Raw genomic sequence first — 17,240 nt, 5'->3', positions numbered from 1 at the left:
TATAATGGATAAAGACAAAAAGCCCAGAAGCTGACTATTCTTATTTTGACCAGCCACCTTGGCCTTGAAACTACTTTCCTGATTTTTCATCTGTGTCTTTCTACCACTCTCAACTCTGGGTGCTGACTATGTAATGATCTTCTGCATTCAGAAGTGTTCATTCCAATTGGCAATGGGGTTCGTTGATTTATCATGTGAACTCTATACATGGAGTTTAAAATCGTGCTTGAAAGAAGACCTGGAGTGGGGTGCTAGCTTCATTTTCAAAAGGAACTCTTATTAGGGAGCTAATATATCTTATTAGGGCACAAGATACTTCAGGGGAGAGAGGCTGGAATGCTGATGATATCTAGGAGTTGAGTCCAGTCTCACTTTGGGTGTTCTGGTAATTGCAGAAGATGTATGCCTAAAAAAAAGGACAGTATTTAATTTCCACATAGAACATTTCCAATATTTGCTGCTGATTTTTCTGTCCTAGTAGATGATATATTACTAAACTGATACATGATGAATAAGGTTTATGCATACTCCACTTTAAGGTAAATCTAGGGGCAATAGAGAAGCACGATAGATTATTTGGGAAAAATAGACAGTAACCAAGATGATTTGTGTTAAAAAGGTGGGGAGGATGGGCCATATCCTGGTTCACCTATGTTGGAATAGATCCTAAGCTTCCACACTGAGTATGATGGAATTGTTTTGGGCAGATATCAGTATGACCAAGACCAGAATCTGACTTGCTATACACCTATTTCATGGAAGTCATGAATATTGTAAAAATGCCCCTGTTATCTTCAAGATAGTGCATCAAGGTGATGAAGGGATCTAGATCAAGACTGTACTCATCAGGATTTTTGTTCCTCTATTTTTATTGGTGAGAGACCGTGTTCCCTTTTCCCTACCCCTCCCTGCATCCCCTCTGTACTCTCTACCTCTGTAGGTTGCCATAGCTTTGATGATCACTTGACCTCCAACCAAGAAGGAGGAAAATCCAAGAACGTTGTGAACCTGGGAGCAATCCGCCAAGGCATGAAGCGCTTTCAGTTTCTCCTGAACTGCTGTGAACCAGGCACTATCCCCGATGCCTCCATTTTGGCAGCGGCCCTAGATCTTGTAAGTCATTTGTTGGTGTATTTTTACCTGCTGAGTGAGAGCATGTGCATACGTGGTGGTCCGTTGTCATTCACTAATGCTGTTCATGCCCGCACAGAAAGCAGGTAAAGCATCACAGCAATGCCAACTGGCGGTGCTGTTATTAGGTGGAGTTTTAACATCTGTGACTGGATGAGTATTCAGACAAAATGGATCTCTTTTTATCAGATGGCTCCCCATAACTAGATTATTGCCAGCGCAAAGCTTTTGTTGTCAGACTTCAACTTTTGCTCACAGCCATTCTGCTTCTGCTTCTAGTGTCAATAATAATCTACAGAATAACGACTGAAGACTGGATAACTATGTGGAGAGGCATAGTAATTCCACTCAGGAGTTCTGATGGAGTTATAAATACATTAGGCAACACTGAACTATTAGTCACCAGTGCAAAAAACTTCAAATGTCAGAGTGTGCATGCTTTTATATGCAGATATTGCTAATTTGCAGATCCACATCACAGAAGTGACACAATTCAGTCCCTCCTTCCTGACGCTGAGTGTCTCCTCTGTATGTCCCTCCTTCTTTTCCTTGCAGCTGCTATTTTTTCAACAGTCCCTTCCGTTTCTAAAGCAGTGGCCTTCAGCCTGTGGTTCATGGGCCAGTGGGGCTCTGTGAGGTGCGTATGTGACAAGCACAGAGTGTGACAAATACAGCTATGAAAAGCCAGCCAATTATTAGTACCTTCTCTGCACAGTGCTCTTCTACTTCCTTCCATAAGTGTTTGGATGTCTGCAAACTGAAAGAGATTGAAAGCCACTGCTCTCAGAGCATCCACATCCTCTCTATCCCTTTGTCTTCCCACTCCCCACTTCTCGCCTCTTTGGCTGCCATGCCGCTTGTGCTCATATTCAGTTTTTTTGCTCGCTGCTGGAGATGCCAGGCTCATGGACTTTCCCATCCTGCTAGTGCTGTGCCCTGAGCTGTGCTGCCTTGCCTGCTCCATAGTTGTAGGGATGATACACTCTGCGCACCACTCCTTTATATGTTCTTCTTAACCTTGCATCCTTAGGCTGCCGATTCAATCAAGTCTGCATTAATATTGGCCCAAAGTCGCTGTTGCTATCAGTTCACATCTAGCTCTACTGTTTGGACTGGTCCCTGTCCATCTTCCAGTAGATAGGTGTTTTCTTCATTAGTTCCCACTCTTTCTGTTAGAGATTGTTGTCCCTCTGGCTGGAAGTTGTGGAAGCAGTGGCTGATAGGGAAGCCTGTCTCATGCTCTCACAGTCAGAAGTGTTTCCTACCAGTCAGGTCTGGAGTGAGCTGAGGAGGTGGCTTGTGGAGCTGGTCACTCCTGCTGGGTGTGCTGCACAAAGACAACTTCATTCTTCAGGGCTGCCACCCCACTGGGACTGCTAAACTAGCACAGGGAAGGTAAGGTGCATGGGCAGGAAGGAGCTCATTGCTGACAGGTATGTCGCTAAGATCCTTCTGGAGATGCACGACTCTGTGTGCTAATAAATCAGTTGATAAAACAGGGGGTTGGCAATTAGTTCCTATTGCCTGTAAATGTCTTAATTATTTTTCACATTTGCCAAACACTTAAGCTACAGACCAACTTACTCTGTGCCCATATATGAAGTCAGCTGAAAACTACCAGTCAGAGTGAACTGTTTGAAGAGCTGGCTTTTAAAAAATAGTTTGACTCTGTTTCCTTTTTGCTGAATGATGCAGAAAGCTTCGGTATCAGAATTTCTAGAAGGTCTGCAGCTAAAGATGAAAGAAGCCTTGTTCTAATTACAGACTTCGGAGACTCCTTACAAGTAGCCACTCAGCTGGCATTTTGTCTGCAAAGTATGGGAGGTATATGGAAGCTAAGAAGTTACAGGCACTGTAGGTTTCAAAGATGACAGCTCGTTATCTCACTGTTGCTTAATGGCAAGGTATGTTGTTATGGAAAATTCCCACACAATAGAACACACCCACAGAAAACATTCTGTGTTTTTAACTTCTGTTTCAGGCTTTTGAAGCAATACTTTGAATGAGGTTTGATGCAAATTAAAAGCTTCTTAAGTCATTTTATCCAGCCTAGTTGCTATGGCAATCTTTAAAAAAAATGAAAGGGAAACAGCTCCAGTTTCCGTTCTTCCATAAAGTTTTTGAGGATGCTTTTTCACACAGATTTTCAAAATTGCATTCTTACACCAACTTCAAGATCTTTGATCAGCCTGGATGTTTATACAGGTTTGCCACAGTGATTTAAGGAAATTAGAACAGTGAATCAAAGGCTGCATCCTTATGGAGGTAATGATTTATTTATATATTAAGCTGAGTGTTGCCTTAGGTGTAGAAACTATGTTGTTAACATGTTTTCCTAGAAGCAGCATCCATCCTTGACCAAATTTTATAAAGCTACAATGAATTTATGGCTTTGCAGATGTTCAAGGACAATGGATAATATGTTGCAGACAGTTTCATCCTTATGTCACCAACTTAAATCCAGACTGGGCAATAATAAAATTGATTTTCTTTCCCTTTTTAAAAAACTTTGGAGGTTGAAAGGCAAGTAACATGATATTTCAGTCTGTGGTCGAGTGTCTGCAGAGAGTTCCAATAAACTGCTGTCTAGTATTGTATAAAGGTGTTATCTAGAGTATCCTAATTAGACTAGTGTAAATGACTCAGGTGGGGAAATACAAGCTTTCCTTTGACCAGTTTAGCAATGTGTGACACCGATCACCATTACAATTCTCCAGTAAGATGTGTGCACTGATCTGTTCTAACATGTAAATCTCTTATCCTTGTTGAAATGCCATAATGGCACTGCTTTATGGCAGGGTTGTGTTTGAGAGGACCTACTAAATGTTGGGACTGCAGAAGCAGTGTCGAAGCTGCAAGAATACTTGCTGGTATCCTGACTCCATGTCACCCACGATTTTAGTCAGGCTCTATTCTTCCCATGTCTCTGTTTCCATAGCAGAAATATTTGTCCATAGGAGGGCATATGACCTGGAACAAAATCAGAGATTGCTCCAAACAGGTCCTCAGCATAGATGACTGGGAACAGAAACAAACAGCTGTGTCATGGATTGTACTTGACCACTTTTAGATATAATCAGAGAGATTTGAACTAATGTTTTTGAGGCAATTCTCCAAGACATTGGTTAATAATTTACTCATGACCTGTCTTCATATAGCTGCTAAGCTACTTCTCATGCCAGACTTATCTTGTGGCTAGACAAAGCAGAGCTATCCAGTCAGCATCTTTTGACAGTACTTGAATTTAGTTTATTTACTCTTAAAAGTAGATTGTTGCTATTTTGCACTTTTTTTTTTTTTTCTTGAAGAGATCAGTGGAAATGAATTTTTGTTCAAAGTGCCTTGTGGAGTACAAGAAGGGGCACAAGAAAATTGCCACTGGTTGATTAGTCTTATTAAATTCATTGTCCTTGAAACCAAAACTGGACCTAAATGCTCTGCAGTCATAAAACTCTGTGGAATCAGCTTTACACAAACAGTAATGTAATGCTGTAAAATTCCAAATCCATTCTGTATTTGGTCCCTCCCATCCAGGTCATTGCTTTTGCTGTTATTAGCACCAATCAGGTTATCTGTTGAAAACCTCCAATGGGAGTACTTGAAATTTTGTAAAGAAAATGGTTGATTCTTATTCATAAACAATTTTCAAAAGGCAAAGTGATATAGTAGGTCTAATGTTAAAAGTGGACTTGTGAACAGTTTCACAGGCATGGGCAGGCTTGTGAGAGTATTGCTGCTGTGTTAAGTTTTGACAGTGACCATGGTAACTTGTGTTCTTTTCAGCTATGCATCACCTGCCTGATTCATTTCTCTCCATTTGTGATGTGTTTCTCTGTGGTGTGAATCCATCCCTGTCCATTCTGTCACATCTTCATCTTTCTCTTGCTGCTGCTTCAGGTTTCTCTGAGCCTCAGGTAAGCAATCACAGGGAGCTTGTGTCCCATGATGTTCAGAAGGTCCTCCTTCATGCAGAAGTCTTTTCAGTGATTTTTAATTTGGAACTCCTGCTCCTCCCCTTTACCCCCCATGCTACATATCCTCCTTTAGTTATAGTAGTTGAGAGCTTCCATAATGTTTACAACACGCATCTTCACAAGATTCCTATATGCTAAGAAACTGTGACTTTACCAGTGGTAAACTAAAACAGGAGGAGACTAAGGCTGGGGCTTAATCTTTTCATGTATGTCTCCATGGTTAAGGTTTTACTCTGTGAGAATAAAAGAATAAAATTTCACCTATTCTGTGTTCTATATTGCATGTGAGCAAGAAGTAAGTTGTAATGGTTTTTCCTGGTGCTAGATATTAGTTTTGTTTCTGCTTGTCAATGAGTGTCTGGTTTCAGGCTTCTGCCTTCCTCGTCAGAACATTGGTCCAGCTTTAATGTTCTTATTCAAGAGGATTGCAAAATTATTTCTATTTTCTTCCAAAATTTGAATAAAATATGAGCAAAAAGCTGCAACAGGATGTTGTGTCAGGAAACAATTAACATATATTTTCTTGTTAATGTAGACAAAACATGATCTTTTTCTTTTATTTTGCCAGTCCCCTAAGAGACTTGACTTTTTTCAGTCCTATTGGTAGTGATTTCTGGCTGTAAGTTTAGCTGCAGTACAGAATTTCTTTAATTAATTGCCAAACCTTTGGAGCATTGATCCAAAATTTCTTGCTTTCAGCTTTTGATTAAAGCACTACTGGAGGCACTATGTAATAATGTACCACAGACCATCTTCCACGGTCTCAGGACCTGACTGTTATTTATGGACCACAGATGAGGAACCTCCCCATATAAGTAGATGCTGATCTGTTTAAATTATCTCATTAAAGCTGTCAGCATCTGTATGTGTGGAATACATGTCTGTGCTCTGTGAAATCTCTGTTAGGGAACCTTTCAAAGCCAGCTCGTAAACTATGAACATTGTTGTATTCTTAGTTTTACAACCTGCTGGGCACAGGTGTTTTTGCTAGTGAAAACTGCAGGAAGAGAGGCGGGAAAGTAAATGGAAATGAGGAAAACCATTTGCTTTTAGTCACTTTCCATGTCTGTAAAGATGTTATTTTTGCAGTTGTAGACTGTTGGGGAGAAAGCTTCTTCCTGAGTCTAAGCTACCCTTTAGGAAACAAATTATAGTGTCTATTTTTGAATATATTTTGAGAGTTTCAGAAGCATTCTTTATTGGTCTAACATGGATCCTGCTGGGTGATTTAACACAAACTAAGATACACTCAATATCATTTATCCCATTAAAGAAAAGTGCTCTTCCAAGCTGGGGGCAGGAGGATTTTCCTCTGGAAAATAGTGAATCACTTCAAAACTCAGCTTCCTGATGTTGCTTCAGTACTAAACTGTCTGATGCTTGCTGAGTCCATTGAAGTTAGGCCAAGGAAATTTTGTTGACTTATGCCAGAAATGGATTTCACTCTCCATATCTCCTTGTTTTAAGGGCAGAATAGCACTCTTCCTAGTTTCAGCAAGCCTCCATTCATGCTTCCACCCCCAAGATATGCAGGCAGAACTTACCATGACAAATGCTAGGATTCATGTGGCCGTGCTGCCATTTGCTCTTGCAATATTTGCAGCCTTACTAGTGAAGGTGAAAAGAAAACTCGAGTCATTCCTCCAGTAACAGTGACAGATGCACGCGTCTGCTTTTTGGCAGCTACGTGATTTCTGAAAGAAAGCATTACAGAGGGCTACTGATACAAGGTTGTTTATAAAGTGGCTCTTTCTGTCCCTCTAGTGGTTCGACTAAGCATAACTGTTCAGTGTTCATGAGCCTTGGTTTTATTAGCTCAAGAGGTGAGGCTCACCGCAGAGATCCTGGTTTCAGATTTTGATGAAGAGATTGCTCAGTCTGTGTGACTCCATGGCAAGCTTGCAAAGCAATTGATTAAAGCACAAAATCCTCTAATGTTCAGAGAGTTTTTCCAATGTATTTGTATTTAAGGTGATTTTTTGCAAACGTTTCAGGAAGCTCCTGTAGTGGCGAGAGCAGCCCTGTTCCTTGAGTGTGCACGCTTCGTTCACCGCTGTAATCGTGGCAACTGGCCTGAGTGGATGAAGGGCCACCATGTGAACATTACTAAGAAAGGCCTGTCCCGCGGACGTTCTCCTATCGTGGGCAACAAAAGGAACCAGAAGCTGCAGTGGAATGCAGCTAAGCTCTTCTACCAGTGGGGAGATGTAAGTATTTGTTTCTCTTCTGCTTACATTAAAAACAATACCAAAATGTAAAGGTAATTGGATCCTATGCAGAATTTTGTTTCCAGTAAAATGTGGACTCATAAGCCTCCCTTCCAACTTGCACTTCACAGCCTGCCAAGGATCAGCTCTTCTCCAAATGGAAACAGAATTTGCTAGGACGTGACAGTGTCCCCTTCCCTCCCCCGCCCCCGCCGTGTTCCCTCTGAGGATCCATTTGGTCCACTCTCCTGTTTCCAGCACTTGGCATGTGTGAATGCCTAAGGAAGAGTAAGAGCAGGGGGTGTGATACTACTTGCTTTTTTCTAGCTTCCAAATATTTTTAGCCCAGGGCTGCTTGAGCTAGACATGATACTGTATTATTTAGTGATGGATTTCTCTTTGACATACTTATGAGCCTCTCTTTGCACCCATACAAACTGTTAGCACTCACCCTTCTTTGGCAAGATATTCTAGAGGGCTACTACATGACATCTAAAGAACTGTCTTCATTTGTTTTGAGCTTGGCTTCTTCAAGTTTTATTTGACGATGATCTCTTACCATACATCAACTAGGCAATTGCCCTGTCTGGCCCTGTCAGTGCCACTTGCAATTTCTTTGGAAACCCACCAGGTTATACCTGCTGAAGGTCTGACATTTATTGCAAATCATTCCACGCAACTCAAAATAGTTGGAAAAGTTCCTTTAACTTCTGTGGTGTCTGTTATATATGTTTATCTGGAAGTGAGCTTTATGCTTTTCAGCTCTTTTCACAAAATCGGAGATTTTTACAGTGAGCATCATGATCCAAAAAAACCCCCAAAACCAACCCATAAAATGCAAGGCTCAGGGGAATTTGAAAATTCTGAAGTCTTGGGGTACTTACACAAGTCAGGCCAAAAAAGCCTCACTGGCCCATATTCTCCTAGGTTAAACCAACACATGCTTCTTAGTGGAGCACATTGTTGGGAACCTTGAGCTAGTGCTGTCCATGTCAATATATTCCCACTGTAAAATGCAACCCAGGGGGAGAACCTCCTTCCATTTCTGAAGCTAACTTAGGGAGTGCTACCTGGACACCCTACTCTCTGATATGTCTCAAACACAGGTGACTATCTTAATAACAGCATAAATACCAAAGTTCCTTAAACAAGTACATAGTGAGAATGTACTTGCTTCTATATTCCATGAGGTCACCACTTTAGCCTGACTCCTTTGAGAACTCCTTTCAAGTGGAGAACATAGGATTACACAGTCGTTGTAGTTTTGCATGCGTTGCTGACAGTCAGGACTATCTGTCTCTGTGGACTCTGTGCTTCTAGACGTTCCTTTTTTTCAGAGTCTGACAAAAATGGGAGCAAGCAAGTCAGTAACTATTAGAAGCCAGTTAAATTCCCCCTCAGCTGCCATTTTTAGAAACTGAAATAGCTTTAGCTGGAAAAAATCCAGGAAAGTTTTCTTTTTGAAATGTTAAAGTACCACCACGTGATGCAAGGTCACAAGAAAGGAGCCAGGGAAATTGGATGGCAGGCAACTTAGCATAATTCTCTTCCCCTTTACTTTAATGGCATCACAAGACTTATCTGGATGCGTTCTCCATACTAAGAATAGTGTGTGTTTGCTAACTGCTTAGGAACATCCCAGAAGGGAAAAGCTTTACTTTTACTTTACTGTAAGGCAGGAGAAGATTTGGAGAGTAGTCTTCACAGTGCAAATTTCTTCTCTTTTTACTGCAAGGTGTCCTGCCGCTCATTAATATTTCTGTTTCTTCTCACTGGAGGCTAGGACAGTATAGTTACCCACAGCATCACTGGCCCCCAAACAGACTCATATCTCAGGACTGGTCTGCACCTAGCACTGGTGAGGTGCAGTTTCTTTGTGTCTTTTATGTTGAATGCTGGGCAAGGCTAGTCCTTTGGCACTGCTTTTCCTCCCAGAAGCTGTTTCAGATGAAGCTGGCTGCAAGCATAAGCAGCAGCCACCAGCCAAGCCTGTAGGGCTGAGACCCTGCAAGCTGTGCTCCTTAGGTGGCTGCTTTTGTTGGCCCTGATCAGATTCCAACCAGATAGGCTGAACTGTGAGGACAAACAGCTTTCTGTTGCCGTAGTAGAGGCCCCTGCTGTAGAACACACAGCCGTTTCTGTGTGTTAACCTGCCTGTTTCACCGTCAGCATGAAGGGCAGAATGAGTGTGCACTCACAGAGCTCCTAAGCAGCTCCAGTACCAAGAAGATGGGCTATGTCATCCAGCCCATCTCTGCCTCCATGCCACCAGATCCTTGTCAACACTACAGCACACCATCCTTGCTGCGTGGTGGCAGCAGAGCCGCTGCTCTGGAAGGAAGATTCTTGGACAAAGAGAAAAGAATATATTAGTTTCTGAATGCACCGAGGCCTTGTTCTGGTTTTTTGGTGTTTTTTGTTTTTTTTTTTTTTTTTTTCTTGCAGTAAAGAAGGCTGGAAATTCGTGCTAATTATGGGTCCTTGCTTGTCTGTCATTGCTCACTAATTATGATATAGTGTGTTATTGTCAAAGTTTAGTGAGACCAAGAATGAATGCAAACCCTTTTTTCCCCACTCAACTCCTTTAATTCAGCCTCCCTAACAGACATCAGAGAATAACAGTGGTAAACCCTTTCCACATGAGGTGGGATTTGGACAGCCCATAACAGTGATAAACCTATTAAATCAAGCAATCTCGCTTGTTAGGCTGTCTTTTGAAATAATACAATGTCAAATCTATTCTGATCAGGTTAGTCTGCCACTTCCTTTGACTTCTTCTGTTAAGAGGCATTTTCTTTTAAAGTGTGGCATGCTCTCTGTTTGCTAGGAAAACCAAGGATAATTCATGCAGATAATACATGCTAGGAATTCAATGCTCATTAGGTAGGAAGCTGTGGGTTTATGTACGATTGCTTTAATATTAGGGTGGACAACACAGCATAAATAATATGTGATAAATTACTGCTTTGTGGAGAGGCATGCTGAACATGTCTTCCTTTAAATGCCTGAGAGATGTGGAGTTTGTTTAGCAATGTGCAGGCTCACAGCTGAGATTGGCAACTATTTGCATCAGCTTGCAAACCACAACATTACCACCTTATTCTCTTTGTGTAGCAGAGGCTACCCCTCTTCACTGTTGCTAGATTTCACAGGAACTGCTTAGTAGCAAGGAAGAATAGCCATAATAAGTGACTGTTTATGTATTTCTGCGTCACTTCAGCTGAGACAGGAAAATTATATGGTCCTGGCATGACCATCAGTTCTGAGTTGTAAAAGATTCAGAAGTCCTCTTCAGTATCTTTATCTGAAACTATCTCAAAATGAAAAATGGCCAAATGGCAAGTGCTGATGAAAACTCTGTAATTAAACACATTTCCTCCCTAGCAAAGTGATGATATCACAGGATAAAGTTTTACATACTTGTCTGTGTTCTCTTCACCTACCTGCAGCAAAGAAAATCAAGAAAATCCTTAAGAGCTCTGAAGTCTCTTAAAAGGAAAGCATTCTTCTTGCTAACACACCCTTATCTGTAGCTTTGCTGACAGCACCATGAGGGCCATTTACATGCTGATAATGATGCTGGCAAACAGCCCCAAATAAATGATCAATGCCCTAACAGTATTCATTGGAAATCTGTCTGTCTGTGTTCTTTACATGGATCTCCTCTACACCATTACCCATGCACCTTCCCAGCTTTTATAAATATATTGTCAGCTCATTTTGGAAAGTGCATCAGGGACTCTCTCCTCTAAAGATGGAAGCAGGCCTTCCCATGAGCATTCAACAGTTTTGTGGAAGAGACAGGAACTGTTACTGGATTTCTAAGTCACAGGATAGTTTCTTAAACAGAAGACATACATTCTCAGCAAAAAGACTTAGCAAAAATCTGGTACACATATATCAAGGGAGAAAGAAAAATGGAAGAAATTAATACAAAATAATCACCTAATCTCCTCCTGCCTGTCACACGCTGGTTTGTTGAGTTTTTTTGTTGTTTAAGCAAATCTGCAAAAGTTTTTCATCCTGAAATTTGACACTGTTTGCAAATTTTGATTAAAAAAAGGGGGGTATAAATTATGATTTTGATAGCAATTAATCTCCTGTCATCCCTTTCTCTACTTTACAGACAGTAAAATTAAAGCCAGGATACTCTGTTCCGGCTGGAACATCTCCACAGCCTTCGTGGGGCACAGCTCTTGACCACCAGTGAGTTGGGCTGAAATTCTAACCTCCTTGTGCTTTCTCTTTCTCCGTGTCTGCAGGCAATCGGTGTCCGCCTCAACGAGCTGTGCCATGCTGAGAGTGAGAGCCCTGCCAACCTGCTGGGCCTCATTTATGATGAGGAGACCAAGAGGCGCCTGAGAAAGGAGGATGAGGAAGAAGACTTTTTAGATGACAGTAAGGAGACTCCCTTTACTACAAGAACCCCCGCTTGTAAGAACCTCTGCTTTAGGAGCACTTAATTTTTCTTCTCTTTTCATCCTCTTGCCACCCAGCTGTATTTTCCAGTCCCTCACCTTCACCCCAGCTTCCTCCCCTGTTCTTTCCGTGCCTGGATGTACAGATGGGTAGCAGCACTGAGAGACTTTGAAGGAAAAGGGGGGGAAACCAGGCAGTGAGTTGCAATCCTGTATACTGGCAACTGCAATTATAAGCAGGGTAATAATTTATTTCTTGAGTTTTGCTGTCACCTGAGTGCCAAAAGTAGTTCAGACTCCCATCCTTCCCAGTTATTTCTGCCAAAATATTTGTGTAAGGTCAGCTGCTTTTCTGTTTCTTAACACTGATGAGTTGTCTCCTCACCTGATGTGAATTGGCACAGCTCTACCAAAGGCTTTTAAATCTTGACTTCAGTATATTTGCCTGATTCTCAGGCAGAAATATAGCACAGTGGTGTAAAGAGTATCATTAAAAATCTGTATAACAACCAGATGATTAAAACACACACATTTGTGCCTGTGTGTACATAAGGGTGGGAGGGGGGTGACAGATCACTGATTCTGAAAGTCTAGATAGGCATGCAAATTATTATAAACCATGTGAATCAAAATAAATTAAGTCAAAACACATACTGTTGTAGGTGTAGGTGAAGGTGGTAACAAACATTATGTCCTCTCCAGACACCATTTGTATATACATGTGTGCTGTAATGTACTGGTTCCTGTGTACACGTACTGTTGTTTGCCATTGGATGTAGTGTGCTAGCACTGTTTATGTATCTTCTGGTTTCTTTTTCTGTGGTTCTGGGTTTGTTCTTATGACTGCATAAGGCCAACTTTGATGTATAGAGGAGTAGGTGGGAGCAGTGAAATGGCATTTCTAGAAAATGATCTCAAGAGAAGGTATTGGCCCTAAGCTAGACCTTCACATGTGCCACTATGTGGTGTGCCAGCGCTGGCAGCTACATGAATGTGGGTGGCTGTTCTGGATATGTTATTGGCCCTTCAGGAGGTATATCCAAAGCAGGAGAAGGGTGCACCCAAAATTTTCCCTCTCCTGCACCATGAATGAACAACTGCATTCCCATGACTGAGTGACAGAATAGGCTTTCTTGTCCATGTTCAGCCACTGATACCAGGCACTCAAGGGGATAGGGAGCTGCTGTAAAAGGGTGGCCTAAGACAAGCAGGGAGAATAGGTTGTGGTCTAGAAAGCCATTTAAAAACTCAAGTACAGTCCTGAAAACCAGGGTCTGAAAATAACTGATCTGCATTCTTGCTGAAGGCAGCGATTTTTCGAAAGCTGCCCTGTATGCTGTAGGGTGTAGACTGAGGAGCATAAAATATGCAGTTGGATATTCTGTTACACTGTACGTCTCATCTGTATTTGGTAGTTCAGATTATTGTAGTCCCTACAAAGTCCATAATTCGTTGCTGGTAATGTGTACAGAGGAATTAGCAAGAATGAATCTGGTTTTATCTGATCCCTGCAGTGTCCTCTCACTTGTTTGTTTTGGACTGTTTCTTTGCAAAAAGTAATTAGATCACACAGGGGGGAAAGCAAATGAAAACAGAAATCTCTCTGAAATGGATATAGATGGTAATACCAGGCATTATTAAAAAATGGGTGTGGTTAGTTGGCCTCACAACTAATTTTTTTATTTACTTTTTTTGCTGTCCATTGTTCTGAATAGTATTTTTCAAATTGATTAAGAATCCTTCATATTTTCAATCTTTGAATAGCATTAGATGGGTTACAAAGTGTAGGGCTTTTGAAGCCAATTGTTTAGACTCAGTTGAGACAAAACTTCAAGTGTTTCGATAATCTCTCTTCCCTTTCCCATTTTGTTTTAGATTAAGCATTTGAATATATCATTTGATTAAACAGTTTGATTTTTTTCTTGGTTATCTTTAAATAGCACTTGGATTCTTTGCACAAATAAAGAAGGCTGACTTCAAAGGAGGCTGTCATTTCAGTTATCAGGGTAGTAATTAAAAATAGTCACAGTACCTGTTTGCTGTCTAGTCATAACTCCATGTATTTTGAGAAATTTTCCTATATTTGAAAGTGCCTCTTTTCAAGAACTGCAGAAGATTTGGCTGAATGCAAAACTATAAAGGGGAAGAAGTGTATCTACTTCTTAACCTGTATTAACTTTAAATGTAGTGTATACAAAATGCTGTAGATCATGTTAGTTTATTAGGTACTTCACCATAATATACTATAATATAGACTATAGTACACTATGGTATACTGGTATATATATATATAGTGAAGTAATATATACTATAGTACACTATGGTGTGTTAGTGCTATTGCATGTGCTGATAAATACATGGATTGAAATTTGTTTGACTATGTTCCTTTTAGTGTAGGAAAAGCAGCATAGGTAGAAGTCTGGGTTTTCCTCTTTCTTAGTGCAGCTCGCATTGTGCACCATATGTGAAAATGTCCATCACCTCTTGGTTCCAGGTTTTATATAATCTCCTTGCTCACCACAGAAATATTTTTTCCTAGGCACTGTGAATCCTACCAAATGTTGTTGTCCTTTTGCACTGAAAATGGCAGCCTGTCAGCTTCTCCTGGAGATAACCACTTTCCTTCGAGAGACCTTTCCCTACATGCCCAGGCCACGTACTGAGCCTCTTGTGGTAAGTGGACGACACACATTGTAGAGGGATCCACGCCCACAGAGGTCATTGAGCTCTGACTGAGGAGAGATAGGGTGAGGTAATAACTCAAGTGGATTTCTGACCCCGTTGGCTGGTGAATGGAAGATGGGTAGGGCACATCAAATGGGTTGATTCAGAAGATAAGCCTGTGGGAGCACAACATGTACTGGAAGTTCAAGAAAGCTTCGAAATAGAGAAGAGGGCAGCAGATGGATTGAGTAACTGAGTGTGGGGGATCTGAGGGGTGTGGGAGATGCACTGCAGGAAGTGACAGCTCACGTACTACCTAGCTGATCAGGAGGGCCAGTTGACAGAGAACTGAACAGGACAGTTAGAGAAAGGAAGAGGATGATTTACAGAGAATTTACTGGAGCTTAAAAGTTGCAGATTTTTGGTTAGGGTTAGACACAGAATTTAAGAGACTGCGAAAGGAAAAGAGAGAAACAAAGAAGCCAGGAGAGAAATAAACCTCCATGAGACTGAGAGAGGCACAGGCAAATCCTGGCATGAATAATAAGCTAAATGATTGATTAAATGATAATTTTGTGAATAGCAGAACCCATGAAATCTGATTTCCAGTGGTTCATTCTTATGTGGATTTTCTTATGTCTAATAATGTAGTTTAAAGTTGTCTTCAGCCCATTGTTTCACAAAATACACAGGCACTCAGTTATCTTTTGTCAAATTGGGTTGAAGGTGATCAACTTCAGAGGTGGTTAGCATGGAATGAGATGAGAATTGTATGACAGACACACAGTTTTAGCTTTTAAGCCTAATTTCTTTAGGAAATCAGGATAAAAATGATAAAGAATCATAGAACCATAGAATGGTTTGGGTTGGAAGGGACCTTAAAGATCATCTAGTTCCAACCCCCCTGCCATGGCCAGGGACACCTTCCACTAGACCAGGTTGCTCAAAGCCCCGTCCAACCTGGCGTTGAACACTGCCAGGGAGGGGGCAGCCACAGCTCCTCTGAGCAACCTGTGCCAGTGTCTCACCACCCTCACAGTGAAGAATTTCTTCCTTATATCTAATCTAAATCTACCCTCTTTCAGTTTAAACCCATTACCCGTCATCCTATCCCTACACCCCCTGATGCAGAGTCCCTCCCCATCTTTCCTGTAGCCCCTTTCAGTACTGGGAGGCTGCTCTAAGGTCTCCCCGGAGCCTTCTCTTCTCCAGGCTGAACAACCCCAACTCTCTCAGTCTGTCCTCCCAGGGGAGGTGCTCCAGACCCCTGATCACCTTTGTGGCCTCCTCTGGACCCACTCAACCAGGGGCCCCCAGAGCTGGACACAGCACTGCATGTGGGGTCTCACAAGAGCAGAGCAGAGGGGGAGAATCCCCTCCCTCGCCCTGCTGGCCACACTTCTCTTGATGCAGCCCAGGACACGGTTGGCTTTCTGGGCTGTGAGTGCACATTGCTGGCTCATAGGCAGTTTTCCATCCACTAATATCCCCAAGCCCTTCTCCGCAGGGCTGCTCTCAATAGAAAGAATGAGAGGACAAAAGAAAGAATGAGAAGTTAAGTTTCCAAGCGAACATGAAGGATTTAGCCCAACTATCCTGTTTTTTGTTAATGACAGACTTAGATCAAATTTTGCTGATGACAGTTTTGCTTGACAGGCTGATTTAGCTGTGCATTATTGTAATTAGGGTCTGAAATTAATTTCAAAGGCTGTAGATGACCAATGATTAAGTGACTCAGCCCCCAGGTATGCAAGAAGGGCAATTTTAAAAAACAGGGATATATTCACCAAAAGTCTTCCTAAATACTTGGTTGATATTTTTGCCACGTAATAAATGACTGCATCCAAAAGCAGGATAATACCAGGGTTTAGAATTCATCTCAGTAGAGTAGTGAGGCTTAGAACTAAGAATATGTCGAGTAATGAAGGTCAACAGAAATTTGTGCTTTTGTGCCAGTTAGAAATGCAACTGATTAATAGCTTTTCAGACTTGTATATGGGAGAGAAGAAAGAAGAATTATTCTGTAGTGCGTAGGCAGAAGAAACCTTAAGGTCACATTATGCAAGAGCCTATTAGAGAAAATGGCCATAGAGTGCTTCTTTTAATTTTGTATGGGCGGGGGGGCGGGGAAAGAGCCAACAGCACTCCAGATTAAAATACTAAGTCTCTGTATTTATGGAGTGATGGTTCCTTTCCAAGAGAATCAGGTACATACTGTTATGGTCCATAAAGCTGAAATTCCAGTAGAGCAAATCTCATTTCCATTGGTGTTTGTAGGCACATCTGTTCCATAGATATGAGCACAGACTTAGCAGCCTCACAACTGAACTAGTTGTGATGAAGCAGTTTAACTACCCAGAGTCCATCCAGACTTGCCAGGCTGAGGGCATAAGCACCCATACCTGTGTGGGTAGGCAGACCTGACTAAAGTTTCAACAAAGCCTTTTACTGAAGCTGATGGAGTAGATACAAGCTCACTCTGCGAATGGCTGGGAGTGATGAATACACTCTCTTGGAGCCTACTGCTGCCACAGTAGAGCCAGAGAACTGAAACTTGTCATTTGCTCTGGTGGAAAGACATTCATTTTAGCTTAGCAGTTGCTGAAGATAGATAAGAGTCAGACTGACTGTGTGCTAAGAGGATGTATTTCATTCTGTCGGTTAATTTGTGGGGACAGCAATTTCCAGTGTAAGCATGTTGACAAACAGCTGGGAGGAGTAATACAGAGAACACTCCAGGGAGGGGAACTCTGACCATGCCCGAAGAATACACCTACATTGCTATCATGGCACAGCTTGTGCATGTTAATTTATGAAGCTGCTGTAATTCAGACACAGGTCATCAC

At 41.7% G+C, this 17,240-nt stretch overlaps 1 protein-coding gene across 5 annotated transcripts in view; it reads left to right on the top strand.

Annotated features, from left to right (window-relative positions):
• The window catches only part of UNC80 (unc-80 homolog, NALCN channel complex subunit), a 133,601-nt gene that overhangs the window by 44,595 nt on the left and 71,766 nt on the right, over positions 1-17,240 (top strand). For 4 of the 5 annotated variants that reach the window (XM_074872617.1, XM_074872615.1, XM_074872614.1 and 1 more), the window contains exons 22-25: positions 941-1,113; positions 7,100-7,312; positions 11,575-11,710; positions 14,270-14,403. In XM_074872617.1, the coding sequence (XP_074728718.1) occupies positions 941-1,113; positions 7,100-7,312; positions 11,575-11,710; positions 14,270-14,403 (656 nt within the window). Of the gene's footprint in view, positions 1-940; positions 1,114-7,099; positions 7,313-11,574; positions 11,747-14,269; positions 14,404-17,240 lie in introns of all 5 variants that reach the window. The other variant, XM_074872613.1, reaches the window with a different exon arrangement.

Source organism: Strix uralensis, chromosome 6 (genome assembly GCF_047716275.1).
Source record: "Strix uralensis isolate ZFMK-TIS-50842 chromosome 6, bStrUra1, whole genome shotgun sequence".
Lineage (NCBI taxonomy): Eukaryota > Metazoa > Chordata > Aves > Strigiformes > Strigidae > Strix > Strix uralensis.
The sequence above is the reverse complement of the archived record's forward strand: the minus strand, read 5'-3'. Positions and strand labels throughout refer to the sequence as shown.